At 45.0% G+C, this 22,121-nt stretch overlaps 1 protein-coding gene across 6 annotated transcripts in view; it reads right to left on the bottom strand.

The window, feature by feature from the left end:
* The window catches only part of ST3GAL1 (ST3 beta-galactoside alpha-2,3-sialyltransferase 1), a 136,706-nt gene that overhangs the window by 28,533 nt on the left and 86,052 nt on the right, over positions 1 to 22,121 (bottom strand). For all 6 annotated transcript variants that reach the window (XM_040432177.1, XM_040432183.1, XM_040432181.1 and 3 more), the window contains one exon: positions 80 to 682. In XM_040432177.1, coding sequence (XP_040288111.1) covers positions 80 to 391 — 312 coding nt within the window. In that variant the 5' untranslated portion in view covers positions 392 to 682. The remainder of the gene's footprint in view (positions 1 to 79; positions 683 to 22,121) is intronic.

The raw sequence follows: 22,121 nt of genomic DNA, 5'->3' as shown, positions 1-22,121 counted from the left end.
AAAAATATAACTACTATAATACTGCTCTGTAAAGGACTATGCTATAACTCCGCCACCATTCTAATAACAGGTCACTCACCATCCACCACTTGTACGTGCTCTCGGACACCACACTGTTCTGTTTGGTCAGCAATGGAGGGATGCTGAGATTAAACCTTTCATTAAACCACAGGGGGCTCTCGGGTTCGGACACACAGGTTTCGCAGCTGCACGATCTCCGCACTGATGATATGAATCGAATGAATGGCCCTGAGAACCTGAAGTACTTTCCAGGGTTCCACAGGACAAGTCCAGAGTTCTGGTTGTAGTGGAGGAACGACATGATGGTAATGGCGAAGACCGCCAACACAACTGTAAACAGCTTGAGATTCCTGTTTTTTAAGGCAACCATGATTTACGTTGGACAGGACACTCAACAGAAGTGGTAAACTTGGTCGTAAATCCCTGTACCGGTTGGCCACCAATCTATGGTAATCTCCTGGAAATTAAGAGTGGTACTGCAAATAAGTCCTACTTTTCTTGAGTAGCTTGGAAAAAGTTGTGTGAAGCTTCTCAGGGGTTACAAACCAGCCTCCAGCATCACTGATGTAATTATGAGAAAGACCTTCATGGAATCTAATAATTTTCTCCTACAAAGTTTGTTTCTTCTGGACATTCTGATTCTTCAACGCCTGTGTCCTACCTGTAGAGAAAGATAGCAGATTGTTACCAAATTTGTTCTGAGATCATCTCCATCTCCATTACCTATCATGATGTTTCTCATACTTCAGTTGCATCTTTTTCCTCTCTACATACACATTACTATTTTACACTAGAAGGATTTTCTGAAGACTGAGGAGGTTTCTCAAGATCTATGGAGATCCTGCAGGCTGAGGATAAGGTAGTAAAGGCTGCTGGGTGGTGAAGATAATGCCACTTTTGCCTGTTGAGATTGACCATGACGGCCACTGATGTAATCGAAGCGTTGGGTCAAACAGAGTGGGGGCTGCTGATACCTTCAATGAAGCCCTAAGAAAAGGGTTTGTCTTCGTAAGTAATGTTCTTCAGCGTTTTGTCACGTGGACGTGACGACCTTTAGGAATATTTTCCTACAGTTGGTAAAATTGTGACCAGAAACGAGACAGGAGGGATGACTGGTTAGGACGTAGTCATCGGTTTTCCATTACTACTTGTTATGATAGGATGAGAGGGGAGTGTGAGTGTTAGAGATGTTATGGTGGTGACTGAGTCAATTTCACAACTTCATAAAATATTCCATATATATGTTTCATCATCTCGTGGACTTTATCATGGACACTGCACCTACTGAATTTAAAAGGGGTTGTCCAACACTTTGTAAATTCGGCAGGGGAGCATCCAAGCTTCCAAACCAATAAAAGAAGCTGAGCTCACCTGCCTAATGTCCCTGCTCTCCAGTGCTGCAGATCCGGTCCCCCGTTGGCCTGGAAGTAATGGTGGTACAATCATTATTCATGTGACCACTCAATCGCTAGCCTCAGTGGTCATGTGACGTTTATGTACTAGTGTATCCCTAAGTGGTCACATGAACAATGGATGTGACGTCATTACTTCCAGTCTGATGGGGACCAGAAGGACCATACCTGCAGCGCTGGACCGAAGGGATCTTTAGCAGGTAAGTTCAGCTTCTTGCTTTGTTCTACAAGCCTGGAAATTTTGCAGAACATAAGACAACCACTTTAATTTGCACAAGTACCAAAATTGATGGCTTACCCTTAGGCCATCAATATCAGATCGCAGCACCCTGCCCATCAGCTGATTAAAGGGGCTCTGCCGCATCCCCATCACTGTTCACCAGGCACAGCGCCATACTTTTGGTAGTGGTCATGCTTGGTACTGCACAGCATGTATTGTACTGCAATATTAGGCGCAGTCACTAAGTAAGCAGTTGTGCCTGGTAGTCCCTGATGACCCCTTTAAAGTAGAGAATGGGGCCTCTGAAGTGAAGGAGAGCACACTGCGCGTTCTCAATTCATCGCCATGGGGGTTCAGAAAATAGGTGAGTGACCACTCTTAGCTATTTTTGGAGGTCCCATAGCAGTGAAGGGTGAGAGCGCTGTGCAAGCGCAGCCACCTCTCCGTCCACCAAAAATTCTACAAGCTCAAATCCTGTAGCCATCCCTGATTGTTCAGTGTCTGGAGAACTTCCACTCCATGTCCAAAAAACAGGAAAGAAAAAACAAAACACTCCCAGAATGCAGTGCAACACAGAGGACTACAATATTAGAAATCAACTAAGGGCTTATGCACACGACAGTATGCGGAATGGAACGGGTCGCCCGTTATAGAAATGACTATTCTACTCCGCAAAACGGACAAGAATAGGACATGTTCTATATATTTATTTATTTTTGCGGCCTCACGGAACGGAGCAACGGATGCGAAGAGCACACGGAGTGCTGCCCTTATCTTTTGCGGCCCGTTGAAGTGAGTGGGTCACCATCCGAGCCGATGCGGAATCAAAGTACGTTCGTGTGCATGAGCCCCAAGTCAGACGTAGCGGTAGAAAAGCTTGGTCGCTGCTCCAAACAGCAAAGAGCAGAATTACGAGTACAGCTCTTGAGGGATCTGGAAAACTACAGGATCAGAGCACCAGTGGGAGGCAACATGCATGGATTTTTATGAAACAAACTACGGGGTGGGGGGGCTCATGCAGCTGTGATATGTGTACGGCGCTGTGATAGGTGTAGGCGCTATATCAATAATTATAAATTAACACAACATGCTGAAAAAAAAAATAATGAATTATTTTTTTTGCCTCCTCTGAAATTAAGGACACGACGGTTGACCCCAGAGCGACCTTCATATTTTTTTTTGGCAGGCGCGGCATTTTCGGATCCAGTCACAGCTGAGCAGATCTGAGCAGCTGCCAATGGCGTCCACATATTAATCAGCGACCTGTCAGTGCCGCTGCTTAATTACTATTTGCATGTTTTCCTTTGCCGTCATGCGTGAGACTAATGATGGCTTCCATCGTTTCCAGCTCAGGGTACAACACTCCTCTTTTTTATTCATGGCTGGGACTATTTTGACATTTAGTACATTTGGGGAAGGGGGGGGGGGGGGGGACTCCTTCCCGAATTACTTTTTATGGAAGTGCGTCAGTCGGACGCAGGGAGGTGGTTTCAAATTTTGCTGCCATCGTACTTGTCAAGCCGGCAAATTTGCAGAAACTCCACCTTTTTTTAATGTTCCACAAAACAGGACTGTTGCTGTATATGGTGGTGTTTCCCTTTAAGGAAGATTGCACTTGGGCTGCAATACCAACTACGGCCACTATACAATGTACGGCGCTGTGCTTGGCATGCTTCTTGAAAAAAGCTGCTCGACCTCACTGATCAGATACGGGTGACCTAAGGGTAGGTCAACAATACTGGACTCCTGGAAAACCATTTAAGGATTCGAATTCCCGGTGACAACCCTTGAGAAAGGCGGCCCTCCGGTTGTTGCAAAACTACAACTCCTAGCATGCCTGGACAGCCTACACATATTATGGCACATTGGGAGTTGCAGTTTTGCAACAGCCGGAGGGCCGCAGGTTGGGCATCTCTGGTGTAGATCAGAGATGAGCGAATTTGATATTTTGAAATCCGTTCGCGCTTTGTTTACTGGTAAAAGCAGAATTGCGTTACGGATTCAGTTACCACGGACCATAACGCAATGCCTTTAGAGGCATTCCGTTATTTATTCCGGCACCCTAGAAGTCTATGGGCTGCATAACGGATCCGTCCCGTTTCCGTTAGGCATTCCGTCATAGAATTGCGTTATGGTCTGTGGCAACGGAATCCATAACGCAATTCACCTTTTACCAGTAAAAAAAAGCGGGAACAAATTTCCTAACCTGAAATTCGCTCATCTCTAGTCTAGATCATCCCTCAGCTGTGAAAAGCACAGGGCCAGCACAGGTTTTCAGCCTCTGAATGTCAACCCCGTTCACTGACAGCAAACAGAGATCTTGAAAAGGATAAGAAATTGAACAAAAAATAACAATTCTAGTTAAACGCTGCAGAACTTTTCATGACACAATAATCTTTAGAACAGAGCAATCTCTTGGGGGTTTTCTTCAGCAAATGAAGATAAATTCTAATTTCAATCCGCAGACAGATCGGCTCACGGGCCATTACCACAGATGCAGCAGAGCTCGCTTTGTTAGATCTAGCAGAGCCGCCTGTAGGCTCAATTTGTTGCAGATTTTTTGGCAGATATGGCTGACATGTCCATTCCGCCTCGTTTGGTTGAACCCTTTCACCCCCCCCTTTTTTTTTTTTTTCCAATGCACAAATGAAAGATTTCCGTGACAAACTCAGCTATACTACATCTGTCTATGAATGGTATCAGCAAAAAAAAAAACTAAAAAAAAAAATTACCAATGGACAATGGGGAACCAGTGAACTGAACCAGTGGGCTGCTGACGACTGGTTGAGACTTTGGGCGTCCGTCCTGCTTAGTCAGAGGATTGCGGAATGAAAAGAGCTCGTCATCTCCCCCACAAGTCGGGTTAAATGGCGGCGTTATCCCCATGAAGTCATGTCTGGCTCCGGTTAGAAAGGAGCTGGAATTTGCTGAAGTCACAACTGCAGCATCGAATGACACGGGGGAAATCGGCTAACGTCCCCGGCCGCTCACGTCGCCCAGAAGCACAGACTGCAGGCGGCGAGGCTTACTACAGACTACGGTTTTTATTAGTCCTTGCAACCTGTAATTGGGAGTACTATAAATAGCACTTACTTGGTTCATGAATAGAATTCCAGAACTGCAGTAAAGACTGACACACAATCTACTCAAGGAGATGCAATTTAAGGGGTGGTTTAATGTTTCTAGTCATAACCCTGCAGATTTGTGTGTCACTCAGCTTCTGAAAATTTGCCTGATAACTTCTAACCACAGCAAATACTGTGCCCAGAGGGGTTGTCACTGCATTTGTTTAGGGAACCCAAGAAAACCTGTCAATTTACAACAACTGCTTCAGGACTGAAAGCTATCTGGGGCGGAAGGAGTCGGCCATCGGGGGACGGAAGGAGTCGGCCATCAGGGGGGGGAGGAGTCGGCCATCGGGGGACGGGACGGAAGGAGTCGGCCATCGGGGAAGGGGGACGGACGGAAGGAGTCGGCCATGGGGGGGGGGAAGGAGTCGGCCATCGGGGGGGGGGGGGGGAAGGAGTCGCATCGGGGACGGGACGGAAGGAGTCGCATCGGGGGACGGGACGGAAGGAGTCGGCCATCAGGGGGACGGACGGAAGGAGTCGGCCATCGGGGGGGGGAAGGAGTCGGCCATCAGGGGGGACGGGACGGAAGGAGTCGGCCATCGGGGGGGGACGGGACGGAAGGAGTCGGCCATCGGGGGGGGACGGAAGGGGTCGGCCATCGGGGGGGGGGACGGAAGGGGTCGGCCATCGGGGGGGGGGGACGGAAGGAGTCGGCCATCGGGGGGGACGGAAGGAGTCGGCCATCAGGGGGGGGGGAAAGGAGTCGGCCATCGGGGGGGGGCAGAAGGGGTCGGCCATCGGGGGGGGCGGAAGGGGTCGGCCATCGGGGGGGGGGCGGAAGGAGTCGGCCATCGGGGAGGGGGGCAGAAGGAGTCGGCCATCGGGTGGGGGGTGGAAGGAGTCGGCCATCGGGGAGGGGGGCGGAAGGAGTCGGCCATCGGGGAGGGGGGCGGAAGGAGTCGGCCATCGGGGGGGGGGGGCGGAGGAGTCGGCCATCGGGGGGGGGGCGGAGGAGTCGACCATCCGGGGGAGGGGCGGAGGAGTCGGCCATCCGGGGGGGGCGGAGGAGTCGGCCATCGGGGGGGGCGGAGGAGTCGGCTATTAAATTGGACATACTATCTGTTAGGGTTCACCCTGCTGATTAAAACAATACCTGTCTTGTCAAAAATTGGTTGCAGCGTTCTCAATTTTTTTATTCTTCATGCAAATAAGGGCTTCAGTGCACTGATGGGCGGGGCCTGTCCCCTCCACTCTTCATCTTTCCAGTACTGGCCACTCCCCTCGTGCACCAAATCCCTTATTTGCATACAGAATAAAAGTATGTTTTCTCAGGAACGAGGCAACCATTTTTCACAAGACAGGATCCACTCTACCAAACATTATGCCTGGTTAGATAGGGTTGATCCTTCTGAAATATACTCTTTAAAGGATTTTCCAAAATTTTTATATATGACCGATCCTCAGGATCGGTCATCAGTATCTGATCGGTGGGGGTCTGACACCTGGGTCTCCCGCCGATCAGCTCTTCCTTTGCAGTGAGGACACGTTCATTAATCACATGACCTAGGCGCGGCTCAGTCCCATAGAAGTGAATGGGTTTGAGCGCGATACCAACCACAGCCACTATGCAATGTACGGCGCTGTGCTTGGCAAGCGGCGGAGCTCACAGGGGTGCCAATGCCTTCTGAAAAGTCCTGGGTGTTGGACCGCCACCGATCAGATACCGATCTTTTTTGGTGTAAGTAGCTGCAGATTTGTGTGAAAATGTGCACCGTTTTCTGGCTTAAAAAATTAATAAAATCAGTAAAATCACACCCCAGTAAAACAAACCCACATAAAAATGCACGGCTAAGCTATTGATACATTTGTCCCGTTTATGTTTGGATTTCACTGTATAGGAAACATCTGGACATGCAAAAAACAAACAAACAAAAAAAAACGCACCTAAACCCGTATACGCACCGTCCTGCGCAGGTTTGAGAACACAATCGCCCTACATGCTGGTGTCGGGCCATAACACCCCCATCAATCACTGCAGCCTTATAAACCAGAAAAAGGAAAATCATTTCCTCTCTGTACAAAAACATTCCCCGAATTCCTGCTCATGAGGTTCATAACTCCCACCATCTGCTGGAGAGATGACAATGCTAGGCCTGGGCTGATCATCCTGGAGCTGCAATTCCAGGCACAACCACTGTACATAAGTGGCGCTGTCCGTAAAAGACAACAAGTCCGGGTAAATCCACCCCCTTCAGTCCTAGGAGGTGGAAGCAACTGAACAGGACCCTAGTAACTATGGAAACCGCCAGAACAGTGCCCCCTACTGTCTATTAGATAACCGGTCAAGAATTGGCACATAATTACTGGAGAACTTACCAAATTTACCTTTTCCCACTTTCCAGGACGAGTAACATTAGGGGCCCTGTACTGTATAACATTAGGGGCCCTATGCTATGCCCCTCCTACCAGTCTTAAAGACAAGTTCCCTTTAAGAAAACAAATTTTGTAACTTTTTTTTTTGCACAAAAGCAGACAGGAAGAAACTTAAGAGACCGTGTCCTCCGCTCTGTGTTCGCTGCATTAATTAAACCTCAAGGGAAGAAATGTTCCCTGGCCGAACAGTCGCTGGCTGCAAACCCCCCAACCCGGGGGCCCCCGATGCCTCATGCATCATAGGACCTGAGTTGGCACAGGTGGTGCGCAGATGGAGAAGCCGGAGAAGTCTCCACATCAACAGGTTATAGATTTGCATCTTTGTCTTCCAGTTATTTAACCTGTTTGCTGACAAATACAGATGTATTAGAGCTGAGCTGGTAATTTTATCATAATTTATTATTAAAGTGCCATTCATTCCAGGGCGCTGTACATATGAAAAGGGGTGTGGATGCGGTGCCATTTTCACGCGCGGTTGCTAGGTGACGATCGGGATGGAGACCCGATCATTATTATTTCCACTTCTGTGGTACTCAGCAGAAGTGGCCCAAATCATTAATAAATAAAAAGCTAGCATTTTGTAATTATAAAAAAACCCAGAGCAATGAAGATAAGGAAATCTACAAGATTAGGCAGAGAGAGGCCAAGCAAGTTATAAGAACTTCTAAAGCGCAGGCAGAAGAAAACTAGCTCAGTCTATGAAAAAAAGGGGATAAGACATTCTTCAGATATATAAATGAAAAAAGGAAATTAAAACAAGGAATAACTAAATTAAAAACAAAGGACGGAAGGTATGTAGAAGAGAATAAAGGGCTAGCCGACTGCCTTAATGAATACTTCTGTTCAGTTTTTACAAAAGAAAAAGGAGAAGGACCTCCACTAGAAGAATGACTAATAAATCGTTTGATGCATGTATCTTTACAGAGGAAGATGTTCTAAGTTTGCTGTCTAAGGTGAAGACAGATAAGTCACAGGGGCCTGATGAGATACACCCAAAATTATTAAAAGAGCTTAGTGGTGAGCTGGCAAAACCGTTAACAGATTTATTTAACCAATCATTAGTAACAGGATTCGTCCCGGAAGATTGGAAATTGGCAAATGTCGTGCCCATTCACAAGAAAGGTAGTAGGGAGGAATCGAGCAACTATAGACCAGTGAGTCTGACATCAATAGTAGGCAAATTAATGGAAACCCTATTAAAGGATAGGATTGTGGAACATCTAAAATCCCATGGATTGCAAGATGAAAAACAACATGGGTTTACTTCAGGGAGATCATGTCAAACAAATCTTATAGATTTTTTTGACTGGGTGAATAAAATAATAGACGGTGGAGGTGCAGTAGACATCGCATATCTAGATTTTAGTAAGGCTTTTGACACTGTCCCACATAGAAGACTTATCAATAAACTGCAGTCATTGAGCATGGACTCCCATATTGTTGAATAGATTAGGCAGTGGCTGAGTGACAGACAACAGAGGGTTGTAGTCAATGGAGAACATTCAAAACAAGGTCATGTTACCAGTGGGGTTCCACAGGGATCTGTACTGGGACCGATTTTGTTTAATATCTTCATAAGTGATATTGCAAAAGGCCTCGATGGTAAGGTTTGTCTTTTTGCTGATGACACAAAGATATGTAACAGGGTTGATGTTCCTGGAGGGAAACGCCAAATGGAAAAGGATTTAGGAAAACTAGAAGAATGGTCAGAACTCTGGAAACTGAAATTTAATGTGGATAAGTGCAAGATAATGCACCTGGGGTGTAAAAACCCAAGGGCAGAATATAGAATATTTGACACAGTCCTGACCTCAGTATCTGAGGAAAGGGATTTAGGAGTAATTATTTCAGAAGACTTAAAGGTGGGAAGACAATGTAATAGGGCAGCACGAAATGCCAGCAGAATGCTTGGATGTATAGGGAGAGGTATAAGCAGTAGAAAGAGTGAAGTGCTTATGCCGCTCTACAGAACACTGGTGAGAACTCAGTTGGAGTATTGTGCGCAGTACTGGAGGCCATATCTCCAGAAGGATATAGATACTCTAGAGAGAGTTCAGAGAAGAGCTACTAAACTAGTACATGGATTGCAGGATAAAACTTACCAGGAAAGGTTAAAGGACCTTAATATGTATAGCTTGGAAGAAAGAAGAGACAGAGGGGATATGATAGAAACTTTTAAATACATAAAGGGAATCAACTCGGTAAAGGAAGAGAGCATATTTAAAAGAAGAAAAACTACCACAAGAGGACACAGTTTTAAATTAGAGGGGCAAAGGTTTAAAAGTATATAAGGAAGTATTACTTTACTGAGAGAGTAGTGGATGCATGGAATAGCCTTCCTGCAGAAGTGGTAGCTGCAAATACAGTGAAGGGGTTTAAGCATGCATGGGATAGGCATAAGGCCATCCTTCATATAAGATAGGGCCGGGGGCTATCCATAGTATTCAGTATATTGGGCAGACTAGATGGGCCAAATGGTTCTTATCTGCCGACACATTCTATGTTTCTATGTTTTCTATGTTTCTATAACATGGTTATAAGGGAAAATAATAGCATTCTGAATAGAGAATGCATAGTACAATAGGGCTGGAGGGGTTAAAAAAAATAAAAAAAATAATTCAACTCACCTCAATCCAATTGTTCGCGCAGCCGGCATCTCTTCTGTCTTCATCTGTGAGCAATAGGACCTTTGATGACGTCACTACGCTGATGGATCATGTGATGGACCATGTGATGGACCATGTGATGGACCATGTGAACGTCATCAAAGGTCCTATTGCTCACAGATGAAGACAGAAGAGATGCCGGCTGCGTGAACAAGTGGATTGAGGTGAGTTAAATTTTTATTTTATTTTTTTAACCCCTCCAACGCTATTGTACTATGCATTCTGTATTCAGAATGCTATTATTTTCCCTTATAACCATGTTATAAGGAGAAATAATACAATCTGCACTACAACTAACCCAAACCTGAACTTCTGTGAAGAAGTTTGGGTCTGGGTACCACAGTCTGTTTTTTATCACGCGCGTGCAAAACACATTGCACCCGCGCGATAAAACTAAACATCGGAACGCAATCGCAGTCAAAACTGACTGCAATTGCGTTCCATCTCGCGCAGGTTTGCCGCAATGCACCGGGACGCATCCGGACCTAATCAGGACAAGCCCGTGTGAAAGAGGCCTTAGGCCTCATGCACACGACCGTTGTGTGCACCCGTGGCCGTTGTTCCGTTTTTCGTGATTTTCTGCGGACCCATTGACTTTCAATGGGTCCATTGAAAACTCGGAAAATGCCCCGTTTGTCATCCGCCTCCGTGTATCCTGTCCGTCAAAAAAATATGACCTGTCCTATTTTTTTGACGGACAACGGTTCACGGACCCATTCAAGTCAATGGGTCCGTGAAAAAACACGGATGCACACAAGATTGCCGTGTCCGTGATCCGTGTCCGTAGGATCCGTGATCCGTATTCGAAGATCCGTCTGCATAAAAGCTTTTTCAGAGCTGAGTTTTCACTTCGTGAAAACTCAAATCAGACAGTATATTCTAACACAGAGGCGTTCCCATAGTGATGGGGACGCTTCTAGTTAGAATATACTACGAACTGTGTACATGACTGCCCCCTGCTGCCTGGCAGCACCCGATCTCTTACAGGGGGCTGTGATCCGCACAATTAACCCCTTAGGTGCGGCACCTGAAGGGGTTAATTTTGCGTATCATAGCCCCCTGTAAAAGATCAGGGGCTGCCAGGCAGCAGGGGGGCAGACCCCCCTCCCTCCCCAGTTTTAATTTCATTGGTGGCCAGTGTGCGGCCTCCCCCGGCCCCCCGCCCTCCCTCTATTGTATTATCATTGGTTGCCAGTGTGCGGCCTCCCCTCAACCCCCCCCCCCCCCCCGATCATTGGTGGCAGCGGAGAGTTCCGATCGGAGTCCCAGTTTAATCGCTGGGGCTCCGATCGGTAACCATGGCAACCAGGACGCTACTGCAGGCCTGGTTGCCATGGTTACTTAGCAATATTACAATATTAGAAGCATCATACTTACCTGCTGCGCTGTCTGTGACCGGCCGGGAGCTCCTCCTACTGGTAAGTGACCAATCATTAAGCAATGCGCCGCACAGACCTGTCACTTACCAATGATATTACAATAGAGGGAGGGAGGGGGGGCGGGGCCGCACACTGGCCACCAATGATATTACAATAGGGGGAGGGAGGGCGGGGGAGGCCGCACTGGCCACCAATGATAATACAATAAAGGGAGGGAGGGGGGGCCGGGGGAGGTTGCACACTGGCCACCAACGATATTACAATAGAGGGGGGGCCGGGGGGGCCGCACACTGGCCACCAATGGTATTCAAACTGGGGAGGAAGAGGGGTCTGCCCCCTGCTGCCTGGCAGCCCCTGATCTCTTACAGGGGGCTATGATACGCACAATTAACCCCTTCAGGTGCAGCATGTGCGGATCACAGCCCCCTGTAAAATATCGGGTGCTGCCAGGCAGCAGGGGGCAGTCATGTACACAGCTCGTAGTATATTCTAACTTGAAGCGTCCCCATCACTATGGAAATGCCTCTGTGTTAGAATATACTGTCGGATCTGAGTTTCACGATGTAACTCAAATCCGATGGTATATTCTAACATAGAGGCGTTCCCATGGTGATGGGGACGCTTCAAGTTAAAATATACCATCGGATTGGAGAAAACTCCGATCCTATGGTATATTAACTCCTGACTTTACATTGAAAGTCAATGGGGGACGGATCCGTTTGCAATTGCACCATATTGTGTCAACGTCAAACGGATCCGTCCCCATTGACTTGCATTGTAAGTCAGGATGGATCCGTTTGGCTCCGCACGGCCAGGCGGACACCAAAACGACTTATTTTTCATGTCCGTGGATCCTCCAAATATCAAAGAAGACCCACGGATGAAAAAACGGTCACGGATCACGGACCAACGGAACCCCGTTTTGCGGACCGTGAAAAAATACTGTCGTGTGCATGAGGCCTTAGGAACAGAGAGGAAGGAGAGGCTGGGGCAGACTTACTACTCTAGTCTAAATGTGGGAAGCAACACCCCCTTGCAAAAAGTGTATAAAAGATATTATACATGGTGCAAAGCATGTGCACCCAAACACACTAAGAAATATAAACATAAAAAATAAAAACCAACTGAAAATACTAATTCTCCATCTGTGTTATGTCAGGTTAGAGATTTCTCACCACATTAAACCATTAGACATGGAAAGCAGGTCATCAGCCGTACTCCTTATCCTAAGAACCTCAGGGCACGATGCAGAATAGAATTAATTACGGCATGTAAAAGGTTTAATATTATAAAAGGACAGAACGACATACTAAAGAACAAAATGTCAGGTACAGTAAATGCTGCTAGCTAAAATTAAGACTGGTCTGATACTTATCTTCAAATGGCAGTATTATAGTAGTTGTATTCTTGTACATAGGAGGTAGTATTATAGTAGTTATATTCTTGTACATAGGAGGCAGTATTATAGTAGTTATATTCTTGTACATAGGAGCAGTATTATAGTAGTTATATTCTTGTACATAGGGGCAGTATTATAGTAGTTATATTCTTGTACATAGGAGCAGTATTATAGTAGTTATATTCTTGTACATAGGAGCAGTATTATAGTAGTTATATTCTTGTACATAGGAGGCAGTATTATAGTAGTTATATTCTTGTACATAGGAGCAGTATTATAGTAGTTATATTCTTGTACATAGGAGGCAGTATTATAGTAGTTATATTCTTGTACATAGGAGGCAGTATTATAGTAGTTATATTCTTGTACATAGGAGCAGTATTATAGTAGTTATATTCTTGTACATAGAAGACAGTATTATAGTAGTTATATTCTTGCACATAGGAGCAGTATTATAGTAGTTATATTCTTGTACATAGGAAACAGTATTATAGTAGTTATATTCTTGTACATAGGAGCAGTATTATAGTAGTTATATTCTTGTACATAGGAGGCAGTATTATAGTAGTTATATTCTTGTACATAGGAGGCAGTATTATAGTAGTTATATTCTTGTATATAGGAGGCAGTATTATAGTAGTTATATTCTTGCACATAGGAGCAGTATTATAGCAGTTATATTCTTGTACATAGGAGCAGTATTATAGTAGTTATATTCTTGTAAATAGGAGCAGTATTATAGTAGTTATATTCTTGTACATAGGAGGCAGTATTATAGTAGTTATATTCTTGTACATAGGAGCAGTATTATAGTAGTTATATTCTTGTACATAGGGGGCAGTATTATAGTAGTTATATTCTTGTACATAGAAGACAGTATTATAGTAGTTATATTCTTGTACATAGGGGCAGTATTATAGTAGTTATATTCTTGTACATTGGAGCAGTATTATAGTAGTTATATTCTTGTACATAGGAGCAGTATTATAGTAGTTATATTCTTGTACATAGGGGCAGTATTATAGTAGTTATATTCTTGTACATAGGAGAAGTATTATAGTAGTTATATTCTTGTACATTGGAGCAGTATTATAGTAGTTATATTCTTGTACATAGGAGCAGTATTATAGTAGTTATATTCTTGTACATAGGAGCAGTATTATAGTAGTTATATTCTTGTACATAGGGGCAGTATTATAGTAGTTATATTCTTGTACATAGGAGCAGTATTATAGTAGTTATATTCTTGTACATAGGAGCAGTATTATAGTAGTTATATTCTTGCACATGAGAGCAGTATTATAGTAGTTATATTCTTGCACATAGGAGCAGTATTATAGTAGTTATATTCTTGTACATAGGAGCAGTATTATAGTAGTTATATTCTTGTACATAGGAGCAGTATTATAGTAGTTATTTTCTTGTACATAGGAGCAGTATTATAGTAGTTATATTCTTGTACATAGGTGGCAGTTTCACAGCGGTTATTATCTTGTACTAGCATCAGGGGCGGATTGGCCATAGACCCTACAGGGAAAGTTCCCACTGGGCCGATGCCCAGGGGGCCACTCAAGCCCTTTTGATGGCCACAGGCTAAGTACATAATGATCTGATCCTCAACGGCCACAGGTGCCCTCCTGAACTCAACTGTGATACAGTTGAATACTGTGGTTGGGGCGGCAGTATTTTGTACTACCCTGTGGTATTTGGTTCTGCTGGGGTGGTATTTTGTGCTGCACTACAGTATTGCAGGCCCTGCCTACGTCTGTTGTCCCCACCTACTTGTTTTGTCCCGTCTTCTTTCTATTTGGACCCACCTACAACATGGAGCATTTTTTTTTTCCAGGGCCAATCCGCCCCTGGGCAGCATAATAAAAGTTAGATTCTTTCACAAAACATTTGTATAACCCAATTCATAAAATAGCTTTGCTGCGTACTTTAGTAGTGATTCCTGCATCACTTGCATACTATATATCATTTATTGTAGGAACGGTCCTTCAAGCCCTATCTGAACTTTATTTCCTTGAGCCAGTTCGTTTTCCTCACAGCACTACATCTTAATCCGCTATGTTGAACATGTAAGTATAATACAGCTCTGTAGCACCTGACACACAGTATAACATTACATCTTCAATATTTTATAGTGCGGTATTATGGCAGGAGTTCAGTCAGGCATATGTCGACATCCTCGTAAAATGATATTATTGTTCCTCGTAAGCACTGAGCTTCCGAAACCGAAGATACAAACAAGTAACGTTATCGTGCTCCAACCCTAGAGATATACTGTCTACACGGCCATAAAAAAGACACATTAGGGAGAGTTCACATCCCCGTTACTTTTCTGCTCTTCTAATCCGTCAAAAGAACAGAAAAATAAAGAAAAAAAAAAAAACGTATCCTGAGCATCTATTTACATTCCTTCAAACCAGTATCTTAGGATCCAGAAATTCAGATCTTCCATGAAATTGTTGGCCAATCCCGTTAAATTGGTGGCCTCACGACACCACCCACAGAAATCTAAGGTCCCAGAGAAAAACTATGTTCATCGAAATTTTTGTAAACTTTTTCAAATATGAAATGCAAAGACTTTGCCATGGCGGTATTACAACCTGTGCGCCACAAAACCAGATCTACACCAGCTCTGAGCTATAACTTATGCCAGTTTGGATCGTAAATCGTTAAATAATAGTAAACCCGTTAAGCATGCACACATTTGGAAAAGTCGTAAAAGCAGCGTAAAATTTTTGGTTCAAAACTTGGAGCAAGTTTTTCTTAATCTATTTTTGTGTCTTAATTCACACGTGGCGTTTACATACAGTTTAAAATCGCATTGGGAAAAAACATGTTTTTGCTGTGGTTTTCAAAGAGGATACAAAGTGAAACACAAAAGTTTAAAAAACAGCCATCGCATCGAAAACCGCAGCAAAAACAAATGCATTTTTCCAGTTAGATTTTGTAAGGCCTGTAGGTAGGGAGAGACAGAAAGTGAGCCCTAACCTAGAACCCAGCTGTCCCTACCTACTAGCCGTGCAAGCCCTAGGTAGCAAGACCGCAACTGGTCGACGGTCCCTAGGTTACAGACAAACATCAAGATATAAAACACAAAAACAGGGCCGTACGTAAATGGGTCAGGACCAGACAAGCAATGCAGTACCAACCAAGAGACAGAGAGTGGTCAGAAGACAAACTGGGGTCAGAGGAACAAACAATCCAAAGAGCACAGCTACCGAGTCAGAGACTATCACTGGCACTGGTGTAAGGCCAGGAAGGGGTTTAAATAGAGCGCCAAGTCCGTAGATCAGATCCTGATCGGTCATGACTCGGCGCTCCATTAGTCAGAACACTAGCACACAGTAATAGAGCAGCTGAGCAATCAGCCCCCTGCTAGTCTTCTCCAGCAGAGCGTTGCATCCTGTTGTTAAGAATACTGTTGTGTCACCAGGGGGCGTGGCTCAGCAACACGTTGCGCCAAACTGGAGATCACGCCGCTGGAGCCCGGACAGTTACGTTTGTAAGTTCCACATCACCACTGAACCGCTATATGTGACTACACCCTCATGATGCATTCATGCAATTTTTTATGCTGTTGTTTGTACTTACCCATGTTGAAAAATTCATAAAACTCCACCCAAAAACAAGCAAAAATGTCATGTTTTTAAATTTTAACAAAAAAAAAAAATCATTCAAATAAAATGAAGTGTGGAAGAAAGAGAGCAAGCCAAAACTTCACGTAAGAGGTTGGGGTTGGGGGGGCTGTAAGGCTTTCTTGGTAAGCTCCGCTTTGGAATTCTACCATGTGCATACAAACAGCTGAAGTCTGGATCTCATCAGTTCTCCCCGTGGGTCTTGGGCCCCTCCAACAAATGAAAGAAACTTGCTAAAAAGTTTAGAGGCAAAGACTCCTCAATGAGCAGTCAAGAAAAAAAAAAGGAAATAAACTTATGGCGCTCAGTTTCTACACCAGAAGAGTCAATTTAAGGGTTAATATCCTATATGTCTTCAGAATAAGACCCCATAAAGCTATACTGCTGAAAATACCAGGCAACTGCGAGGACAGCTCAAAGGCCTCATTCACACTTGTCTATTTCGGACTACAATATTGTACCCTATAGGGACCCGTATTACAGTCAGTAGTTACATCTGTTCCCATCACTTCACCTCGTCTGGAGAATCCTTGGGCCATGAGCTAATAGATCCCGCACCAATCCTAGCTTCATACATGGGTTTGCGCCCCTCCACCACTTCCCGCTCACGATTTACCCCAATAAACACCTTCCATACACAGCCGAGAAATGACAGCAGTTAGAGAAGGGGCGCGAATATTTAGGACACCTACAGGCTGCACTTATCTGCACCGAGTCCTAGGTGTAAAACTCTAAAGCTGCTTCCAATATGAGAACGACTGACAGATGAACACGTACAGTATGTAAAAGAAAGTCACACCTGAAATATAAAATATCCACAAAAAAAAAAAAAGAACAAAGCAGATCATTGTGCAGCTCTGGAGTATAATACAGGATGTAACTCAGCATAAGTAATGTATGTACATAGTGACTGCACCAGCAGAATAGTGAGTGCAGCTCTGGGGTATAATACAGGATGTAACCCAGGATCAGTACAGGATATGTAATGTAATGTATGCACACAGTGACTCCACCAGCAGAATAGTGAGTGCAGCTCTGGAGTATAATACAGGATGTAACTCAGGATCAGTACAGGATAAGTAATGTAATGTATGTACACAGGGACTGCACCAGCAGAATAGTGAGTGCAGCTCTGGAGTATAATACAGGATGTAACTCAGGATCAGTACAGGATATGTAATGTATGTACACAGTGACTGCACCAGCAGAATAGTGAGTGCAGCTCTAGGGTATAATACAGGCTGTATCTCAGGATCAGTACAGGATAAGTAATGTATGTACACAGTGACTGCACCAGCAGAACAGTGAGTGCAGCTCTGGAGTATAATACAGGATGTAACTCAGCATAAGTAATGTACGTACATAGTGACTGCACCAGCAGAATAGTGAGTGCAGCTCTGGAGTATAATACAGGCTGTAACTCAGGATCAGTACAGGATAAGTAATGTAATGTATGTACATAGTGACTGCACCAGCAGAATAGTGAGTGCAGCCCTGGAGTATAATACAGGATGTAACCCAGGATCAGTACAGGATATGTAATGTATGTACACAGTGACTGCACCAGCAGAATAGTGAGTGCAGCTCTAGGGTATAATACAGGCTGTATCTCAGGATCAGTACAGGATAAGTAATGTATGTACATAGTGACTGCACCAGCAGAACAGTGAGTGCAGCTCTGGAGTATAATACAGGATGTAACTCAGGATCAGTACAGGATAAGTAATGTAATGTATGTACACAGTGACTGCACCAGCAGAATAGTGAGTGCAGCTCTGGAGTATAATACAGGATGTAACTCAGGATCAGTACAGGATAAGTAATGTAATGTATGTACACAGTGACTCCACCAGCAGAATAGTGAGTGCAGCTCTAGGATATAATACAGGCTGTATCTCAGGATCAGTACAGGATAAGTAATATATGTCCATCATTATATAGCTTCTATTGAGCTTAGAAATAACATAGTATGCAGTAAGCTCTTAGGCTCCCCCTAGTGGCGACTGCAGGCAGACAGAATTGTATCACTGTTGAAGGGGAATTTGAAGAGCTGAACACTATAAATATATCAGAGAAAATTAATCTGCATGGAATTTTCTATCCGATGAAATGATGTTAAAAAGATGGACATTCCCTTTAAGTTTCTCTCTGAGCCCCCTCTCTTTGCCCATCTCTTCCTGAATCGTCTTCATCACCCCTCGCTTCTTAAAATAAGTGTGGCTGTGAATCGAGATATCTGATAAGTCTGCCCCGCACCTGCAGCCGCCTTTAAGTTGACTTCGGATATAAGTCCTCGGCAGTCTCTGCAGATGTGAACTCAGACTTTCCTCTACTTTGATAATTAGCAGCTAATTGCAGGGAATAGTTGCTTGAAATTAGATATTGGAAATAGTCTAGGCGAAGATCAGGATTTGGATGTACATTCTGCTGCCGTCAGCGGCCCCCATCTGTATTTATGCATGGGGGGGGGGGGGGGGTGAATTAATGGATCTGGTTAAGGTGTAAAATCTTTTCATGAACTTTCCATGATCTCCGGAGCATCAAACTGAGACTATCCTGGGAATGTATAAAGGTAGGGACAGATGTACGCAGATAGACGTATCCCCCGGGGCCCCTCTTTTTCTGTACAGTTTTACTGAAAATTTGCTTTTCACTCTAGTGCTGGCTGCAGGAACCCAATGCAAGGCTTCGGGTCGGTCCGCATCCGATCCCCATGTTTTGCGGGTCAGATGTGGACCCATTCCTTTCAATGGGGCCGCAAAAGATGAGGACAGTAAACCGTGTGCTGTCCACGTGTGGACTTCCGTTCTGCGACCCCCGCAAAAAAGATAGAACATGTCCTATTGTTGTCCGCTTCGTGGGCAAGGATGGGACATTTCTATAGGAACATGCACACAGCCAGTATCTGTGTTTTGCGGATTTGCGGACCACAAAAATGGATACGGTCGTGGATGAGGCCTAACCCAGCGGGATGTCAGCCAACAGGGCGCCCCTTGTTTGTTTCCGTGCCCAATACAGTCTATAGGTCAGCAGATACAAAGGCTATCGATTGATGAGCCTCTGTATCTAATCCTATCATGTGCGATACAGCCTTCTGAGCCTCTGTATCTAATCCTATCATGTGTGATACAGTCTTCTGAGCCTCTGTATCTAATCCTATCATGTGTGATACAGTCTTCTGAGCCTCTGTATCTAATCCTATCATGTGCGATACAGCCTTCTGAGCCTCTGTATCTAATCCTATCATGTGCTTGCTGTCAGTGTACCCAATCCTATCGTGTGATACAGTCTTCTGAGCTGCTGTATATATTTACATGTGTGATACAGTCTGTTGATCAGTGTATCTAATCCTATCCATGTGTCACACTGTCTGCTGAGCTGCTGTATCTAATCCTATAATGTGTAATGATGCTTGCTGTCAGTGTACCTAATCCTATCATGTGTGATACAGCCTTCTGATCCTCTGTATCTAATCCTATCATGTGCTTGCTGTCAGTGTACCTAATCCTATCATGTGTGATACTGCCTGCTGACCACTCTATCTAATCCTATCATGTGTGATACTGCCTGCTGACCACTGTATCTAATCCTATCATGTGTGATACAGTATTCTGAGCTACTGTAAATAATGTGTGATACAGTCTGTTGATCAGTGTATCTAATCCTATCCATGTGTCATGCTGTCTGATGAGCTGCTGTATCTAATCCTATAATGTGTAATGATGCTTGCTGTCAGTGTACCTAATCCCATCATGTGCGATACAGTCTTCTGAGCCTCTGTATCCAATCCTATCATTTGTGATACTGCCTGGTGACCAATGTATCTAATCCTATCATTTGTGATACTGTTGATCCCAGACAATCATAATAGAATATTTTTCAACTCATTTGACTAAAGGGGCATTTCAGCATTTTTGTACGGAGTTCCACTTTAACTGACCCCACGATCTCAACCCCCCAGGAAAGCGGTGATACTGAACTTTCTAAAATTTGACAGAGTTTTTCACAATCTTTTCTCAAACGAGCATAAAACTTGTAATAGAAAAAATAAAGCCGGCACAGAATCCCCCGCAGTGACCTCATTCGCCACGGAGAACACCGCCATGATTAGAAGAGCCGGGAGATGATCTGAGCTCACCAGGGCTTTCAACCACGGCAACATGTTAAGATTGGCAGAACATAACGTGATATAAAGCTGGGAATTGGGGATTTGTTCTGACGAGGACAGAGGATTTGTAAAAAAATAAAAAAATAAAAATCTACGCAGCAGGTCAGACTGGGAAACGGAGACAATAAGAAGTCAGGACTAATGAAGACAATCACTGCCGGGGGGCACAATTAGGAGAACAGGGATGTAGTGGTCAATATATACAGTATTATTATATACACTGTGGCAATGTGAACATTGAGGTGTTGTTTCCCCAGGTTCCAGTCTGGGACTTGAGCCATGCTCCTATTTAATCCTTCTACTGGATCTTGGGTGTGTCTCATTCTGGTGTGTTTGGTGAAGCAGCGTCCTGGTGAGGCAGAGTCCTGGTGAGGCTCTGCCTGTGTGGTTTCAGCTGGGCTAGGCTGAGTCACCACGAGGCTAAGTGACAGCCTGGAATTTGGGGGACGCAGTGACGCCTGCGGTACAAGGGCCACAAGGTCAGAGTCGGGAGGACTGCTGGACCACAATCCCCCAAAGGGTCGTGCGTTTGCTACAGCCTGGAGGCTGCTGGGCTAGCCGAGAAAGCCGCAGGTTATGACCGTGTCTGAACAGCGCTCTATAGGTGAGTCAGGGATTCTACCCTATGTTTAGTTAGAGCCCAGACGGGCAGGTATTTGTTTTGTTTTATTGTTTGTTGTTGCTGGTGTTGCACAATAAATGCAAAGTTTGGACAGTATATCCGTGTCTGGTGAAGTAACCCCCGAATAAGAGGAGATTCCCTTACAATTGGTGGAGGATGCGGGCAGGTGTCCCTGCTGATAAGTAAAAGTGCTGGAAGCCTGCTAGTTTGCAGGAGCAGCGGCTGCTGGAAAACTTCTGGTGTTAATCTGGACATTTTTTTTTCTGTGGTGCACACTGTGCCGGATTTAAAGGGCCAGAAGCCAGTGAGAGAGACTGACCTGTTTGGAAGGACAGTCAGTTGATATGGGGTGGATGGAGGATTTCACCAAGCAGCTTATGCAAGCCAATCTGGAGGCTAGCCAAAGGCAAATGATGTGGCAACAGGAGCAGGAAAAGCTCATGTGCGGGTTGGACAAACAAAGAGACGTCCTAAACCAAGGCGCTTCCCATGGTAACCGCTGTGCGGAGGAACTGGGCAGTGCCAAGAACTGCAGGTTCTCGGGATGTGGTTGGATGCAGAGGTGGTGTATGCCGTTGCCAAGGGCAACCGACGGGAAGAGAGTGAGATGGAGAGCAGTGCGGCTCTCATAAGTGCAAGTGTTTTCTGCCAAGGTGTACAGAGTCCTAGAGAGGATGTGCGAAGATGCCATAAGAGCAACCAACCACGACAGCCGGCAGCTGTCCGGCAAGAGAGAGAGAGCTTCTGGAGATGTCGCCAAGTGGGAAGGTGTGCACCTGGTTGTCCAATGACCAGGAATCAAAGATGGGAGGTTCCCAACATCCCGGAGAAGGAAGATGACTGCTGGGGAGACGTGCGTACAGCACTGGGGAGCGCCAAACCCGTGACGGCTGTGGGTAAGAGCGTTCCAGTTGTTTCTTATACAGCAGTTAAAGTGACAGGCAGCGGGGCTCTGGAGGTTGGGCATGTGGCTGACCAGTGCCCTAACGCCTCAGAAGCCCTGTGCTGTGGTATGAGCCGGCAGCAGTTGCTATCTGCCGAGCCAGTCGGTGTAAAAACACCCAGACTAGAGAATGCTACGCCAAT

This window comes from Bufo bufo, chromosome 5 (assembly GCF_905171765.1).
Source record: "Bufo bufo chromosome 5, aBufBuf1.1, whole genome shotgun sequence".
In the NCBI taxonomy this organism is placed as follows: domain Eukaryota; kingdom Metazoa; phylum Chordata; class Amphibia; order Anura; family Bufonidae; genus Bufo; species Bufo bufo.
This window is presented reverse-complemented; position numbering and strand designations above follow the sequence as displayed.